Source organism: Zophobas morio, unplaced genomic scaffold (assembly GCF_036711695.1).
Source record: "Zophobas morio isolate AGI-343-1 ecotype UQ-CSIRO unplaced genomic scaffold, CSIRO_AGI_Zmor_V1 ptg000546l, whole genome shotgun sequence".
NCBI classification, from domain to species: domain Eukaryota; kingdom Metazoa; phylum Arthropoda; class Insecta; order Coleoptera; family Tenebrionidae; genus Zophobas; species Zophobas morio.
The window spans coordinates 200,456-216,921 of NW_026972649.1; the positions used below are offsets into that span (position 1 = coordinate 200,456).

At 25.4% G+C, this 16,466-nt stretch overlaps 3 protein-coding genes across 3 annotated transcripts; 2 read left to right on the forward strand and 1 right to left on the reverse strand.

Moving 5' to 3' along the window:
- Window positions 1-239: 239 nt before the first annotated feature.
- Window positions 240-823, reverse strand: LOC135121292 (NHP2-like protein 1). Its single transcript, XM_064045610.1, has 3 exons — window positions 777-823; window positions 472-675; window positions 240-413 (listed from the first exon to the last, which is right to left on the reverse strand). The coding sequence occupies exons 1-3, from the start codon at window positions 777-779 to the stop codon at window positions 240-242; spliced, it is 381 nt and encodes a 126-aa protein (XP_063901680.1). The 5' UTR covers window positions 780-823.
- Window positions 824-3,315: 2,492 nt separating this feature from the next.
- Window positions 3,316-10,153, forward strand: LOC135121293 (lipid scramblase CLPTM1L-like). Its single transcript, XM_064045611.1, has 15 exons — window positions 3,316-3,544; window positions 3,658-3,756; window positions 3,813-4,003; window positions 4,200-4,324; window positions 4,393-4,473; window positions 4,535-4,689; window positions 4,765-4,847; window positions 5,232-5,344; window positions 5,395-5,450; window positions 5,526-5,590; window positions 5,645-5,787; window positions 5,890-5,967; window positions 6,389-6,546; window positions 8,972-9,109; window positions 10,029-10,153. The coding sequence occupies exons 1-15, from the start codon at window positions 3,442-3,444 to the stop codon at window positions 10,151-10,153; spliced, it is 1,713 nt and encodes a 570-aa protein (XP_063901681.1). The 5' UTR covers window positions 3,316-3,441.
- Window positions 10,154-12,945: 2,792 nt separating this feature from the next.
- On the forward strand, window positions 12,946-16,409 carry LOC135121298 (septin-7-like). The gene is made up of 8 exons (XM_064045616.1): window positions 12,946-13,039; window positions 13,091-13,181; window positions 13,243-13,347; window positions 13,508-13,687; window positions 14,387-14,530; window positions 15,827-15,927; window positions 16,148-16,216; window positions 16,279-16,409. The coding sequence occupies exons 1-8, from the start codon at window positions 12,959-12,961 to the stop codon at window positions 16,378-16,380; spliced, it is 873 nt and encodes a 290-aa protein (XP_063901686.1). The 5' UTR covers window positions 12,946-12,958; the 3' UTR covers window positions 16,381-16,409.
- The last annotated feature ends 57 nt before the right edge of the window (window positions 16,410-16,466 follow it).

A 16,466-nucleotide genomic window follows, 5' to 3' on the forward strand; every position in this document is an offset into this window, starting at 1 on the left:
TTTTAGTAAGAAAAGCTTTATATTATTGCTTTAAAAAAGACAAATAGCTTAACTAGAGGTGTTCCACAAGGTCCTGTTGTAGACCGACTTAGAATTAAATAGGATAAACAGTAGTAACAATAGTTTATTGAAAAATTATTAAAAAGAGTAAATCACCTATTACAACAAACACAAACATGAACACTGAATAATCTAAATTTACAACCATCTTATAATTACTTAATAAGGACTTAAATAGTTTAATAAAGTAGTTTCTCGATTTCAAGTTTTATGCGTAAGATTTGAGAAGTTAACTGGCTCCCCTCTTTCCTTAAAACGGCTACAGCTATAACCGGACGCGAAACGCCGCTTGCCCGTCCAAGTGCTTGTTTGGAAGGCACAAAAACGTAGGGAACGTTCTTATCTTCACAAACCTAAAATAAAAAATTAAAAAAAAAGCATACCACAGAAATAGGCATATTATAAGTGTACCAAAGGGAGATGAAGTAAAACTTCTAAGGGCTCAGTGTCAGCAGCCATTACAATAAACTCAGCAATATCACGATTTAAACATTTGGTAGCTTCATTTGCTCCCTTTTTTAATTGTTTGTAGTTACAAGCTTGTGATATTAAGTCAAGTATGGCAACGCTCAGCTCAGATCTTGCACAAGGAAAAGCTTTAGGGTTTATATCGCCCTAATTAATAATTTTAGTGAAATTAAATTTCAAAGAAATACTTTTAATAAGATAATAATACTTTGTAATATAAAAATACATAAGAAAAAGTTGATATTAACCATTTATGCTTGGTCACCAAGTAAAAAAAGCTCGTTAACTAACAAAGGTTGCGAAAAGAGAATCTATACTGAACAATTAATGCATGCATGTGGTTTTTAAGCACCCCACCATTTTCCTGGCTCAAATGGCAAGAGTAATTACAGTTCCTTAAAGTCTTAAATATAATAAAAAAAGTTATTATTGTTCAATGAGTGAAGGCTTGGGATTGCCTGATCAATATTTATCTATAAAAAAAACACATTCTTTTTTAAGATTATAATAAAATTTAGTTCAAGGCGTGGACAAAAACATCTTTTAAGGAAAACTATAAGGAAAAAGGTTTGAATTCTGTCAAAAATATAAAAATAAATTATAGTTTTGAAAGAATGGAACAATTTTTAGAAAATTTTATGGGTTATGGGTTTGTGTTATTATGACAAAATTATTTGTCACTTTCACAATTTTATTATGACAAAATTATTTGTCACTTTCACAATTTTATCTGCTAATGAGTAACTCAGTGTACTTTATAAAATAAATTTCTTTTTGGAAACCTTTTTATTGCTCTATATTATAATGTTATATTCTATATTATACAATCTTTTATATTATATAACTTAGAGCTTATTATATACCAATTTTAGAAACTTAAGACTAGTAAAACCCACATAATAGAAAAAAATACGGTTTGAATGTAGCTTTTCATTTTTAGATGTGTTTATAGTAAAGAGGGTGACATACAAGGGTAGTGCGCGTGTTTCTCTGTAAGTTTGGTTCGTGTACCTATTGCAGTTATTTTTTTTCTCTAATTGTGGCGCAGTTGAGTTTGGTGCGCTTGGAGAGCCTATAATAATCAAATAAATTTAAAGTGCTTTCTAGTACTTCGACTTCCCTATACTATACACTTTATTGTCTATAATATACTTTGTATTACCTCTATTATATTACTTTACTGCCTACAAAACACAAGTTTTCGAAGATTTACCGCCTCTGAAATCAACCAATGAGAAAGTTATTAAACAAAACAGTGCTTTCTATTAAAAACCATAAAATTTTGTTGTATGTATCTGTTTACCTTTTTGAGGACGGCTATTTATATAAATTTAGCAAAAAAATTTACAATGAATTCGATAACTTTTTTGTGGTTGATTAGAATAGTATATACCTTGTTTAAAACTATGTAGTTTTACACTGTTCGGTACCTTATTGTAATATTTGTGCAACTCTTTATTTCGCTTATTTCGTTTCATTTACGGTGTGTTTGCCTTTGTAGTAGTAAAATATGTAGCAAGCAAAATATTTAATTACTTTTTAAACTATTATCTTATTGAGTTTTGGTTATGTTTTACTTTATATGTTGGTTTGCTATTTGTTAAGTTTGTTCTTGTATAAGCTAGTTAAATTTTTTTCATTTTTAATATATTTATACTCTAATTCGTTAATTGGGTTCTGGGTACCTTTAAAGATAGCTCAGTCTAGATTTATTCTGAGGGACTTTAGTTTGTTTAACGGAAGCTGTTTAGAGGACTTTAATTATGTAATAATTTAAGATTTTTCTGTGTTTCAAAACTAAAAATTAAAAATGCTATTTAAAAAAACTGGTGTAATTTTTTTTTTTTTGCATTCGCGTATAGTTGATTGCAAACAGGCGTTTATTTTGCTTTGCCTGGTTGTTATTATAGTTTGCATAGTCCTTAGGACACAAGTTTTAAACTAAAAGACGTAATACATTTTCTAACGCAACAATTTTTACTTCTAATCTTTTTCAAAGATATTACCAAATATTTTCTTTTTGATTCCGACTTTAAGCAGTTCATACATGACTCCGTAATTATTTCATAAAACTATTGCTGAAACATAAGCTTAAACCTTTACTCCTTGAAGTTAGAAGGATATTGTACAGAAGTGTGTTTTGCGCAAATGTAATAAATACGGCAGATCAAGAATTAAACTTTAAGTAAAGTTTTATTTGCTATCGCATAATTAATAAGGTGTTAGATTTTAATGTTAAATATTGTTTTACTTATAGTAAGTTGGCTTAAATTTGCTAGAGGCATAAGCGGTAAGATACGAAGTCTTAAATTTATAAATTGAAGAGCCTTTCAACGGGTATCATACTATTCTTTGCTTTCTACAGGGATAAGTGAATTAAATTCTTTTAAGCTTTAAGTAAATAAATAATTTTAATGATTCATAATTTGTAACTTCTCTTTTTTTTCGCCTCATAACTGCTCTTAAATATTTATTATCATGGTTAGTAACTTTTTTTAGCAGCCTTTCCATTTTTTAAATTACACGTCCATACAAGGCCCCCTTTAGCAATCTCGCTAAAAGTCGAATTTACCTATTTTTTTTTGTAAGAGCTTTCGGCACACAAAACCTTCTTGAGCTAGAAATTTTGATAATAAAACGTAAAAAGGTTACGCTTAAATGCTTGAACAAAGAAGTTAATAATTTCAAGCTACCAATAGGAAAAGCGGAACACTAAAGTATATTTCATGTTAACTAAGTATTTTTTCTTTCCCTTTCATTTGAGAAGGTCTGTTGTAATTCGCTCAGCTACTCTGTTTTTGCTACAGAGTCTGCGGAGAAGTTCTAGTTTGTCACACTATATATTTTTGTTGGTTTGTTTAAAAGTCGTGGAGTACGGCGTGCTACGGAAAGTTAAAAAGCACTTTTGTCAGTATGTCGATTTTCAACCAGATAGCTATTGGCGCAGCCTTCGCTTATGGATTGCTTTTATCTTACCAGTTTTATTATTTTTACTTCCCAAAAACTGCGGAGAATGGTATAAATTTATATAACATGTTTTGTCAACTATAGTTTTAACTGAGTTTTTTCTTAGAGTTTCTTTATTATTTATTGTATTCTTAAAGCTAATTTTTTTTTAATACATGACAGAAAATAAAGGCATTTCCAATATTTATAAAATTGGTCAGAAGTTTGAGATGAGCGTCTTTGCCTCCCAGGACGCCAAGCCTTGCTCTTCCTTAAATAATTGTTTTATTAATATATAATTTTTGAGTTACTGGCGGAATAACATTCAATTAATACAGGCTTATTAGTTTTCAATCAAAGCAATCTACTTTACAAACACGATAAAAGTCAGGAACTTACCGCTTTCCTTTCTATACCTTCGCAGGAAATTATAAAAATTTTAAGAATAAAAAGATTTTACCTCCACGTTTATCTCACTGAAGAAGGCAAGAGGCTTAGTAATTTGCTAAGTACATCTAATTTTAATAATGTTAGTACCATTGCTTTCCTCTTATCTAACTTCATTTTTTTTGTGTTTTTCACAATGCAGTCTTACGATTTAACCAAAATATTTTGGTTTTTGATAATATTTTTTGATCCCGTTGCATCTAATAATAAGCTTTTTACTATTTTTTATATATATAATTGTTAACGTTATTATAAAATATTAAAAATAAACAAACTAGGAGGTAACTTACCAGTGTGTCAATCTTTTAAAGTTAATAAAGCCTCTCAAGCAAGCGAGGAATCTGCTTTCCGCCAATATTAGTATAAACGATTCCTCTTTGCAGCCTCAGTGGCACATCGCACGGTGACTTACCTCTCACTAGTTTTTTTTTTAACGGCCACTTTTTAAAAGTTGAAATATATTTTATCCAGTTCTGTAGACTTGCGACTTGTAGTAGATCAAACTATTTTTCCACAAGATGAAATTCCTTACGACATTTCGATGCATTTAAAGTAACTTCTTTTTAGATTTCGTTGAACCTCATAATTAAATTTCCCTTTTACTTTTTTTAAGAGTCTCCTTGAATAAACGGAATTACCTCCCGATCATTTATAACAATATGATGTTAATTTCCCGAAAAAACTACATACCTTTTTCTCAATTTTCTGATCCGGCCAAACCAACTACAGCCTTTTCTCTTCTTTTTCAGTGGTCGCCGATCAGTTTGGGTAACCGCTGGAGGCCGCCATCTTCCACTCTACCTTTCTCTCCGCCACACAATTTGAAATTGTAATTTTTTTCAGGGCGATTTCGCATTATGAACGAGCTTCAGGCCGGATTTAAATTACTCGAGCAGCACGGATTTTCTGAATTAGATATTGAAGCTGTACGATTAAAATTAACATCTCATATATTGAAAAGAAAAAAATAACTATTTATAGAAGAGTTTAGTAGTAATATATAAGGTGAAAAATTTTAGTTAATATGAAAGTAAACGTATAGTTTTTTCAAAAAGGTAATAAATTTTAAATGGATAGAGGAACTTAGAAAATAATTAAATTAGTTAAAAAGCTCTACTTGTTTTAATAATATTTATATAAGTAGAAAGAGGTTGTGCGTACAAAAATCAAATTATTGACACGGAATCTTTAATTATTTTATAAATTAAAATTTTCCAGTAAATATCCTAGTTCTTGCTTTTAAAATTTCCTCTTCCAAGTTAAAAAATTTAAGTATCCTATACTAATTATACTATATATATAAAAAGTAGATCGGCGATTTGTTTACTCGTTACAATCCAGCGGTCTTATTTCTTACTCTTTTTGTCTCCCTCGTCCATTTGCTTTTTGATTTTTTGGCCTTCAAAAACGACGTGGTTTACTGGTGCATTGGTTTCTTCGTTTTGTTTTGTTATTTAAATTTATTATAAAAAGGAAAAAAAGAAAAAACCTGCGAGGCATTTCCTCTCGTGCTGTGCTTCTTGAAGCAGGCTTTTTATTTTTCTGCATTCTGCATTAATTTTTATTAAAAATGTTATTTATTTTTTCTTCTATTGCACTTTTAGTCACTGAAGTTATTGTTTTTCTCTATTTACTGGATAACGATGCCAGCAAACTAGTAGTGATTCCAGTATGCGTTTTATAAATCTTTCTAAATCACGTTTTTTTACTTAAATTAATTTAGGTCGGCATTCAATCACTAATCAATTTATGGAAACTAAAAAAAGCGTTGCGCCTGACCATCTCTATTTTTCCGTTTTCAATTTCTTTGGGCGAAGTTACTGCTGAGGAAGAAGATACTGAAGTTGCAGACGCCAAAGCCACTGGGTGAGCCAATCATTGTTTTTTAAACGATGAGTCACGGCTTTGCGATTAATGAAATATCTAGATTTACACAGATGTTGTTTTGTTATATTTGTTATATGTTAGTTGGATGATGAAAGCTTTGCTGCCGCTTATGTCCGGCTACGCTCTTTACTCTCTCTGGTTTGACGAGCACCGCGGATGGTACCTAAATAAACTACTAATTTGCACTTATTTTCCATCGGGGAACTTTTTTTTCTTTTATTTTTTTTGTTTGGTGCGAAAAGCACCGATAATTTTTATTAATGACTTACTAAGTTTCAACCGAATTGATTTAACATTTACTTTTTATCTTAATAGCTTATTTATACTTTTTACTGCGGAATGTAAAGGATAAGAGAGTTTTCTATAATTGTTTTTTTATACTTTTATTATTATTAATATATATCTATAATTTTTTTTTACTTATTTCAAGAATTTTTTTCTCTTTTTTTTTGTTTTTATTATTATCAAATACATAGTACCTATAACAACTTTACTTTACAATTTATTATATATCAGTTTTAATAACTGCCTATAAATTAAGATTGGGCCCTTTATGATCCGTTTTTCTTACTTGTGGTAGGTACTCGTGGATCCTCTCAACGCTGACTGGCTATATTTATCTGTTTGGGTTTATATTAATGCTTCCTCAATTGTTCATCAATTACCGAATGAAATCGGTGGCGCACCTGCCGTGGCGAGCGCTTACTTATAAAGCTTTTAATACTTTTATAGACGACGGTGAGTTTTTTTTTTTAAAAGAAAAAAGGACAAAAAAAAAAGCGCAAGGAATAGAAATTCCTTTCACAGTCGCATAAAAGATTGGGCGAAAAAAGGCGCCAAATTGGTCCTTAACAGTCCTGAGAGAACCAAATATAAGAGTTGGATTGAGAATTCCAATACTTTTTTTTGGATTATATGAATATTATACGTTTATAATAATGGCTATTTAGATTGGAATCAGTTCATTATCAGATTATATTAAATCTAAAGTAAATTTTAAAATTTTATATTTTTATCATTTTTTAGTAAAACTATTACTTAGCTGGTAATTTTTTATTAATAAAAGATTTATATTAACAAATTATATTATTTTTTTAATATATGTATAATTACTAATTTTTACTAATAAAGCTGACCATTTATACTTTTACTACAAAAATATTTAAAAAATTTAATTTTTTTTTAAAAATGCATTATTTTGTACTAAATTAACTGTATAAATCTTCAAACCACTATTAATAAAAACTTTTTAGTTTCTTTATTTTTGTTGAAGTTATTTATAAATAATATCAACTTTTTAATTTTATTATTAAATTTAGTTTTTTATTATATTTCATTAAATTATTAATTTTAAAATTTTTTTTTTAATTTTTTTAATTTATATGTTTGCATTTCAATAAAATTTTTACTAATTTTAATGACAACTGTTATAGGAAAATTATTATTATAACTTGTTCAAAAATAAATATATTTACATTTTTTTTTGTTGTATTTTTAAGTAATTTAGATTTATTTTTGTGTTATAAATTTGAATAATATTGCTTATTGTATAAAATTTATTCAAATTTTTACTACTTTTATAGACTATATGCGTTTTCTGTTATATAAATTTTTATTAACTTTATAATATCTTCATTAATGAATTGATTTTTTTTTTCTTTTTTTATTAAAAGAAATTTTTTATTAAATAATTTTGTTAGAAATTATATAAAACTTTAATTATATTCCCTTCTAAATATTTTTACAGGCGACTGCGAGCCTTTTAATATATTTGAAAGTTATATATCATTTATAAGTTCTTATAAAATATTGATTTATTTAAGCAAATTGTATTAATTATTTTCAATATTATTTTTATGTAATTGACAAATATAATTTTCAAATAATAAAATTATTTATAGGACTTCTAAATTTTTTTTAAAAAAAAAGAGAACTTAAAAGAAATTAATTAGTAATATTAATAAATTTAATATGAATTAGATTTTTTATTTCTCTTTAAATTACTTGAAGAATTTACATATATTTAATCAACTTTTTATTATGAATATTATATATTTTTTAAAACTTTCATTACTTTACAAAAAGAAGAATGCTTTTTTTATTAATAAAAATAAATTTTTACACAAATTTTATAATTATAATTTTTTTTATAGTAAGAAAGTTATAAAATGTATTTTATAAGTAAATCTGAGAAAAATACAATATTCCCGATTTTGCGTTTGTTATAAAAAGATGATATTTTATTTTTTTTTAAGTTGATTTCACTAGGTTTCGAAAACTTGTATATAATAGGAAGTAAAGTAGTATAACATAGGTAATATAAAGTATATTATAGACAATAAAGTGATATAATATAGGTAAGTCGAATTAAATTTATTTGATTATCATAAATCCCACCGCACAACAAACAGAAAAAAAAAATACCTGCAGCACGTGCGCGAGCCCGACTTATGTAATCACTTGTGCACTGCCCTTGCGCATTACCTTATTATAAACAAATTTATTTAAATTCCTTGTTGTTACCTTTAATATTGAAATAATAAATTTAAATTAGTTTTTCATTTGTTATCAAAATGCTAATTTATATTCGTTATTCTTTTTGCTATACCAATTTTTAATGCAAATTAATTATTGTTACTCTTTGCTTATTAAAGTGATACAAGATTTATTATAAGAGTCCAATATTAGTTATAAAAGTTTATTATATAAATGATAGCGAATTTATTTTCACTGCTATTTTGCTTATTCACTTTATACAAAATCTTTTATGAAAATTAATTTCATTATTTTTCATGTTTATTATAAAAATATTAAATCTACTTATTTGCTTATTTAAGTGATACAAAACTTATTAAAAAGATACAATTAGTTTTTGCGTTTATTATAAAAATGCCAACGATTTATTTTCACAACTTTTTTTGCTAATTCACTATACAAAATTTTTTATGAATATTAATTTCATTATTTTTCCTGTCTATTATAAGAAAGCCAACTATTTATTTCGTTACCCTTTTTTCTTGTTTAACTTGATACCAATTTCTTATGAAAATTTAATTTCATTAGTATCATGTTTGTTATAAAAAAAAGCCAGCGATCTATTTTCACTACTTTTTTTTTGCTTATTCACTTAATACAAGTTTTTTTATGAAAAAAATTTCAATAGTTTTTGCGTTTATCATAAAAATGCCGATGATGCACCGACTGGCTTGCTTCCGCGATGACATTGTTTTCTTCTGCTTTTTGTATCAGTTATGGATATACCCAGTCGACCACTCCCGCATAAACGAGTTTGGCGTTTCCGGTAATAATATTAAATAAAATAATTTGTAATTTTTTTTTAATATAAATTCTTCTTTAAAAAATTTTGATTTTGAGTTTTTTTCGTAAAATAAATTTATAAATTTGTGATAAAAACTTATGTATAAAATTTTATTAAAAATAATAAACTTTTTAGGGTTATTTGGATTTAACATTTTTTTAAGATGAAGTTTTGAAATTTTATTTTTTGATTATATTTTTATGAAAATTTATTAAAATTGTAGTAGAAATTTATGTTAATATTTTTTTATTATTAAACTAATTTATTTTACTTATTGAGTAATTAAAAAGGTGATGATAAATTTATAGTGACCTTTTTCATAATACTTTTTTTAAATATATATTATATAAATATTTGAAATGACTTCAATAAATTTTCTTAAAAATTTTTTTTAAAACCGCTAAAATATATATAAATTTTTCAATATAAAAAAAAGTTTCTATAAAATATTTTTATTGTTACTAACCTTTCTTCTTCGCCATAGATTTATTTATATTTATAGTATCTTTTAAATAATAATCTCCAACTATAACTATAATTATTAATTATACTACATTTTTCACTTTTTATGTATAAATAATATTTTATAATAATAACTAATATTTGGTTAAGTTTTATTATATAACTTTAGACGTATTATATATTTTTTAATAAAATATCATAGTTGGTAACGTTAGAAACTTTTTAATAGAATAATAGTTATATCAATAGTAACCACTAAAATTCGAGTTTACTAATTCTAGCCAGTAAAATGACGCATTTCATTATTATTTTAATAAGACCCAATCAAAAAGTTTCGTCAACAATAATAATTTTTAAAATAATAAGATCTTCGTTTTATACTATTATTATGCTTGGATTTATTTTTTTAATTTTTAATTTTTAAATTAATATTGTGTAGGAGAAGATCTTGGGCTCTCTAATAAGAAAAAAATCAACGAAAAAGTTGAATCTGAGAAACATTCTGACGCCTGTAAAAGTAGTAGTAGCGATTCTCTTTTGAGAAAACGCAATAAGGCAGCATAAAATTTAAATAAATCAATATATATAATTTTTACTTTTATTTTGAGATTTACTTAAGGGAATTTTTTTTAACAGATATCTATCTATATTATTATTATTATAAAATGTTACTATAGCTGTATTAAATTTGTATAAATTTACTTTAATTTTTTGCTTCAATTTTTAAAGAATTTTACATGTTTGGAAAATAATTTCTATAAAAGATTTATATTATTTATTATTATCATTAAAAAGTGCAAATCTTTACTTTGTACGATCAATTATACTATAAATTATTACTTGACCATCTCTAAAGAAAATGCAATAAAGTGGGATAAATCTCAAACAAATCTATTTTTTAATTTTTTACTTTTTTTTTAAAAGAGTTCTACTTATTTGGAAACTTTTTTTGTTGTAGATTTATATTGCTTTTTTACAATCCAATATATATTTTTTTATTTTCGTCCACGAAGTTAATAAGAAAATGGAGAAGCAGAGAATTTCATTGAAATGTTTTGAAAAAAAGTAAAAGTTAAATAAAAACTCCAAATATTATAGGCTATTAAAAAATGTTTAACTAAAATATCTATAAAATATTTAGGATTATAACTTCATTTAATTTTTAATTTTTATTTTTTTTCCTTGAAAAATTTCATGTTTACCTCACAACTGTTAAGGAAACTTATTTTCATATCTTTATTAATATTGAAGTACATAATTATATAAATTTTATAATATTTTTTACTCTTTATTGTACGTTGTTTCGTAAAAAAAAGTATAAATTCTATAATTGTTTATGTACGAACCACTTAATAGTTGAGTAAAAATATTTTTTAAAACAAAAAAGATGGTTGAAGCGTTAAGTTTATTCTCTAAATTTGTTTCTGTTAACGTAAATTTATTTTTCCTTAAAAATGTTTAGTTTACTTTGCGTCAATTTATAGTATATTGTAAAAAAAAAATTTATACGGCAAAATTTTGAGAATCCACGACTTTCGCCTTTTTTCTTTCCGCTGATATGCTTTCCTACTCTTCTTTTTGTTACTCTATTATGTTGATAATCTGAATAATTTATTCTAATTGATAAATTTATAGTTTATTTAACTCTCTTTTATTAAGACTTTCACTTTTCGAAACGTTCACGAGTGAGATGGTTTATTTAAGTGTACCGGGGACAATTATAAAATTATTCATATTACGATTTATTTATGAAGTATTAGCTTACCTAAAACACTTTTTATCAATAGAGAAAAACTTTTAAGATACCCTATTTTTAGTGCCATAGTTGTTAAACTTTCCACCGACTCTTCAAAAGTTAACAGTTTTTTTAAAGTGACTACAAAGTTTTTATGCCTTTGGCAAGTATTACGATATTTCTTTTGTTTAAGATTTACTTTGACTAATTTCTAAAAAAAAAGTCTGTGTATAAAAATATTGGTTAAACTAATTTAAGCTCAAATAAATTAAATATGTTTACGGGTAAGCCATTACCAAACGTGCGTTTGTTTAATTTATTGTTCTATACCAAGTCGTAAAGAACTTAAAATATAATTTTTATAATTTTAGCAGTAGGAAAGATTTCTTTTATACGCTAAAAGTTGTAGTGGTTCATCTATTTAATCAATAATTTTTATGCGTTAAGTATATATTATATATATTTTGCGTTAGAAAAAAATAATGTAAGATTGTAAACCAATTTAAAATTAATAATTGGAGGGTATAGTAAAGTGAATTGTTTAAATTTAAAGTTTACTTATTTATTTCATTTTTTTAAACTTAAATATTGTTTCTTTATATTTTGTAGGTTTGAAATAATATATTCATAACTCAATTTCCACCTTGCTTAACGCGTATTGAATACTTAAAGCACGTTCAATCAAACAATTGTTTTTTTGAAGCTAAAAAGTTAGGAAGGTCTTTAAATATATTATGTTTGTTTCATTACTGTTACAAGCTTAAAGCTAGGTTAAACATAATAACTAACTTCTTGTAAATTGTAAAAAGTTTAAATCTAATATACTACCATCAAAACCATTAAAGATTGGGTCTTCTAGACTTTGGTACTGTCTTGTGTCTTTGTCTCTTGTATCCGCTGCTAGTGCGGAGCGGCACGTAATAGTATCGATATTATAGTACTGGATACTAGTGCTACATATATAAGCTGGTGATCCCTCTACAACCACCAGTATGCCATACCGTTCTTTACAAATAGTAATTATCTTATTAGCAACTCTGAAATAAACAAATCTCTTAATAAAGTATGCGCCTTTATTATATGTATCATTAATAGCTAGGGGGGGGTAATTTAGAAAGATTTTTGTAAATATTGATGGCTTTAAGATTTAAATAAAGTTATGTACATAAAAATATAAAGCCGTCCTTTGTTATAACAAAACGATTTTAAAACAAAAAAAAATTCTAATTAGAGTTGTACCACTAACGAGGTTAATAACATAAATTGTGCGACGATGTAAGTTTAATATTAAAATACTTCCGATAAAGCTTGTTGAGGGCATAAAAATAATTATTGTTAATAATAATCAAAAACTAACCACTTCTTTTTATGCTGTAAACTAAAAACTAAAGTAACTAATAAAGACTATTTTGTAGTAAAAGTAACAATGAAAACTAGTTAATTTTCATTTAACGAAACTTTTTGCCGATCTTTTTTTTTAGTTCGCCCATCGAATAGTAATTGGTCAATACTTGGGATTTATTGGCTGCCAGCGGGATGATTAGCGCTAAATTTGTTTTAAATTAGTTTTCGTGATTCGGAAAAGTTCGATTGCTTATTCAAAAAGTTTAGAAGTGTAACTTGTCTGAGTAAAAATGTCGAACCTTGGGTTTGCTAATCTTCCTGCTCAGATTCATAGAAAGTCTGTAAAAAAAGGATTTGAGTTTTCTTTAATGGTAAGATGAATTTAAGAGAATTGCGTTATCTATACAATTTATTCACTATAGATTATGGGCGAGGCCGGGTTAGGTAAGACAACTTTTGTAAACTCACTTTTTCAACAAAACTTTGGAGAGGATAAAGAATATAAGACGGCTGGTTATTTATTTTGTTTATCGCTTCTTGCCTAGATTTAAAATTTTTAAGACTGGCTTAAAAGAGCAAAGGATGGAACCCAATTCATCTATTCGCGTAGTCGAGCGAGAACTTCTGGATCAACAAGTAAAGCTGAAACTTACGATATTAGATATTGTGGGATTTGCAGGTAATTTGGTGGTATAAATATGATCCTCATCTACAGAAAAATTGTAGCTTTTTACTAGTTATTGCCATAATCTAGTACTTTTTTTTTAAAAAAATTGTTTTATACTTAATACCTTCAAACATCTACAAAAACGTATAATTCTATTTTTATAATAAAAAAGATGCTGTGGACAACACGAACACTTGGTCACCGGCTTATGAATATATTGTAAGAAAACTAGACGAGTATCTCGAGCAAGAAGGGAAGGTAAAGCGATCGAAAATCGTAGACAATCGCGTTGATGCTCTTTGCTACTTCATATCTCCAAACTCCAACGGCTTGCGTCCTTTAGACGTTACAGGTTATAGTCGAATAATACCTTTTCATGTGCGTGCTTCTTTTATTTCACTGTCATATTTTATTATTTCGAATGCGTGGCTCAGTAACTATTATTATTTTATTATTTATTATTATTATTTCTTGGGTGTGACTCAGTTTTTGTATGATATATTATTTATCATCGTTATTATTTTGTGTAATTTTAAATATTAATTATTATTTCTTGTGCGTGGCTCACTATTACACAAAAATATGAAATAACTACTACCTTATGTTTTTTAGTAGATTATAATTTCATCAATAAAGTAATATCTTTTCTTTTCTTTTTTTAACTTTGCCTTAATTAATTTTACTTCAGTTTTTTTAAAATTTTTTTTTTGGACTATATATAAATTAACAAAATCTTTTTTAAATCCTTTTATTTTGAAATCTAAACAAAATAACGAAAAAAAATTTTTATACCCTTTTTTAGTCTGTTAATTACCGTGATTATTTATTTTTTCTTTTTTTAGTATTCTATATTTTATGGAACGTAAATATTTTTTAAAACTAAATTTAATCCTTTTTTCAGTTTTGTATCAATTTATCGTAAATGTTTTAAATTATTCTTTAAATCCCTTTTTTAAGTTATTATTTCAACGTATTTATTTATTAATTTTTTTTTAATCTTTTTTAGGTTTTTTTAAATAAAAATAATTTATATTTCAATTAATAACTACAGCTCTCAAAAAGCTCCACAATCTAGTTAATATTATACCGCTTATTGCCAAGGCGGATACCTTAACGAAATCCGAAATAGGCGCTCTGAAGCACAAAGTGATGGAGGACATTTTTAAGCACAACATAAAGATTTACTCAATGCCTTGTAAGTTATAGTAAACTTGCTATTCAAATTTATATTTAAAATTCTAATTTTTAATTTTTTATATTTAAAAATTTTTATAATTTTTATTTAATTTCATTTTATTATATTTTATAAAAGATTTTCATTTTAATGCTATTAAAATTTGTCTTGTGAGATTTAGTAAAATCGCTAATCATTTTTGTTTAAACTAGTTTTAATATTTATAAATAAAAATTTTCCTTTTTTGAAAACGTTAATTTTTTATAAATTCGAAATTTAATTTTATTATTTTATTAGATAATATATATCATTTTCTCTTTTTTTGTATTATAAATTTATATTCAAAAAATTTTATTGTAGTTTTTTATTTATATTAATTTATGCTTTGTATTTCTTTTTTTTTAATTTTATCTTTAATTATCTTATATACATTCTATTAAATATAATTTTTTTTAGTTATTTTTTAATAAAAAATGCCATGAAAGATTTAGTTAAGTGGCTATACTTTTTTGCATAAATTAACTTTGAAAAGGATTATTTAAATTAATCATTTAAGTTGCCCTTTAATTTTAACAAAAATACTTTTAGTTCCTTTTTGTAATTTCATTATATCAATATACTTTTAAATGTTTTTCAAAATGTTTTTTATATAAAGATATGCTTTTACGATTTAGTAAAGTTGCAATTTTTTGGTTTAAATTGTTATTCTTAATTTTTAGTTAATACAATTTATTTTTAATTGTTTAATAATTTTAATTATTTATATTTATAACTGCTTTTTAATTATATTAAAATCTGCTTTGTATGATTTAGTAAAGTCCCTACTTTTTTGTTTAAATTTACCATCTTTAATTATTATTATATTTTTTTTAAAATTTTATTTTATAAAATTCAAATACAACGCATGATTATTTTTTACTATATTTATGTAAAAATTGACTTGAATTGGATTGATTCGTTTTAGTAAAGTTGCTATTTTTCTATATAAAACTTTTAAATTTATAAATTAAAATTTTCTATATATTTAACTTAAAATTTTAAACTTTCGAAGTTTTTTTTAACTATTCGGATTTATTTCTAATTTGTTAAAATATTTTATAATATACTTTTTGTTAATTTATATTAATATGCCTTGTAAGCTTTGGTAACGTAGCTATTCTTTTTGAGTATAAATATAACTTAATTTAATTAATTAATTAAGTTATTAATTTTTAATTTCAGTAGTAATATTTTATTTTCGTTATTTTTCTATTAAAATTTTTTTATAATTGCTAATCGTTTTACCTTATTCTGCGTTGGAAAAAAAAACTTATATAGTTGACAGCGATGATGATGACGTAAGCACCACTTCCGCTAATGTACCGATGCCGTACGCTGTCGTCAGTAGTAATTCAAAGATCCGCGTGGGCGGGAAAGAGGTTATACGGATAATTATTAATTTTAAATTGTTATGAAGCAAATCAGCCAAATCGTGTGATGTAAAGATGTTATTGTAGTAAAATTAAAAAATGATTGATTGAAATTATTTTTTATATAATATGAATAATAACAGTCAAAGCGAATTTTTTTTAATTTCTTTTTAATTTTTTTTGTGCGTGACATTTTACTTAAATGCGTAAACGTAAAAATTTATTAAAGGTTTACGGTCGGCAATACACGTGGGGAGCCGTGGAAATTGAAAATGACGAACACTGCGATTTTAATACTGTTGAGCACTTTTTTTTCTGATCAGCATTTTTCTAAATTATAATTATTATGAAATCTTTCAGGTGCGCAACATTTTGGTCCGCCACGGATTGCACGATCTCAAGGAACGCACCAACGATTTATACGAGGATTACCGAGCTTTTAAGCTAAATACAGCAGAATAGCCAATTAAAATAATGATGGTTTTATAAAAATAAAAAAAATTTCTACGTTTGTTTATAAATTCGGAACTTTCTGCTCGCTTATGTGA

Bases quoted from the DNA above. Each gene is read 5' to 3' on its own strand.
- LOC135121292 (XM_064045610.1), bottom strand. The intron at 414-471 runs GTACACTTATAA...TTTTTATTTTAG, and splicing joins TTTTACTTCATCTCCCTTTG to GTTTGTGAAGATAAGAACGT.
- LOC135121298 (XM_064045616.1), top strand. From the start codon at position 12,959: ATGTCGAACCTTGGGTTTGCTAATCTTCCTGCTCAGATTCATAGAAAG. The intron at 13,182-13,242 runs GTTATTTATTTT...CTGGCTTAAAAG, and splicing joins TAAAGAATATAAGACGGCTG to AGCAAAGGATGGAACCCAAT. The intron at 15,928-16,147 runs GTTATACGGATA...AATTTATTAAAG, and splicing joins TCCGCGTGGGCGGGAAAGAG to GTTTACGGTCGGCAATACAC.
- LOC135121293 (XM_064045611.1), top strand. From the start codon at position 3,442: ATGTCGATTTTCAACCAGATAGCTATTGGCGCAGCCTTCGCTTATGGA. The intron at 3,757-3,812 runs GTTTTATTAATA...CAATTAATACAG, and splicing joins TTGCTCTTCCTTAAATAATT to GCTTATTAGTTTTCAATCAA. The intron at 4,690-4,764 runs GTAACCGCTGGA...AATTTTTTTCAG, and splicing joins GTGGTCGCCGATCAGTTTGG to GGCGATTTCGCATTATGAAC.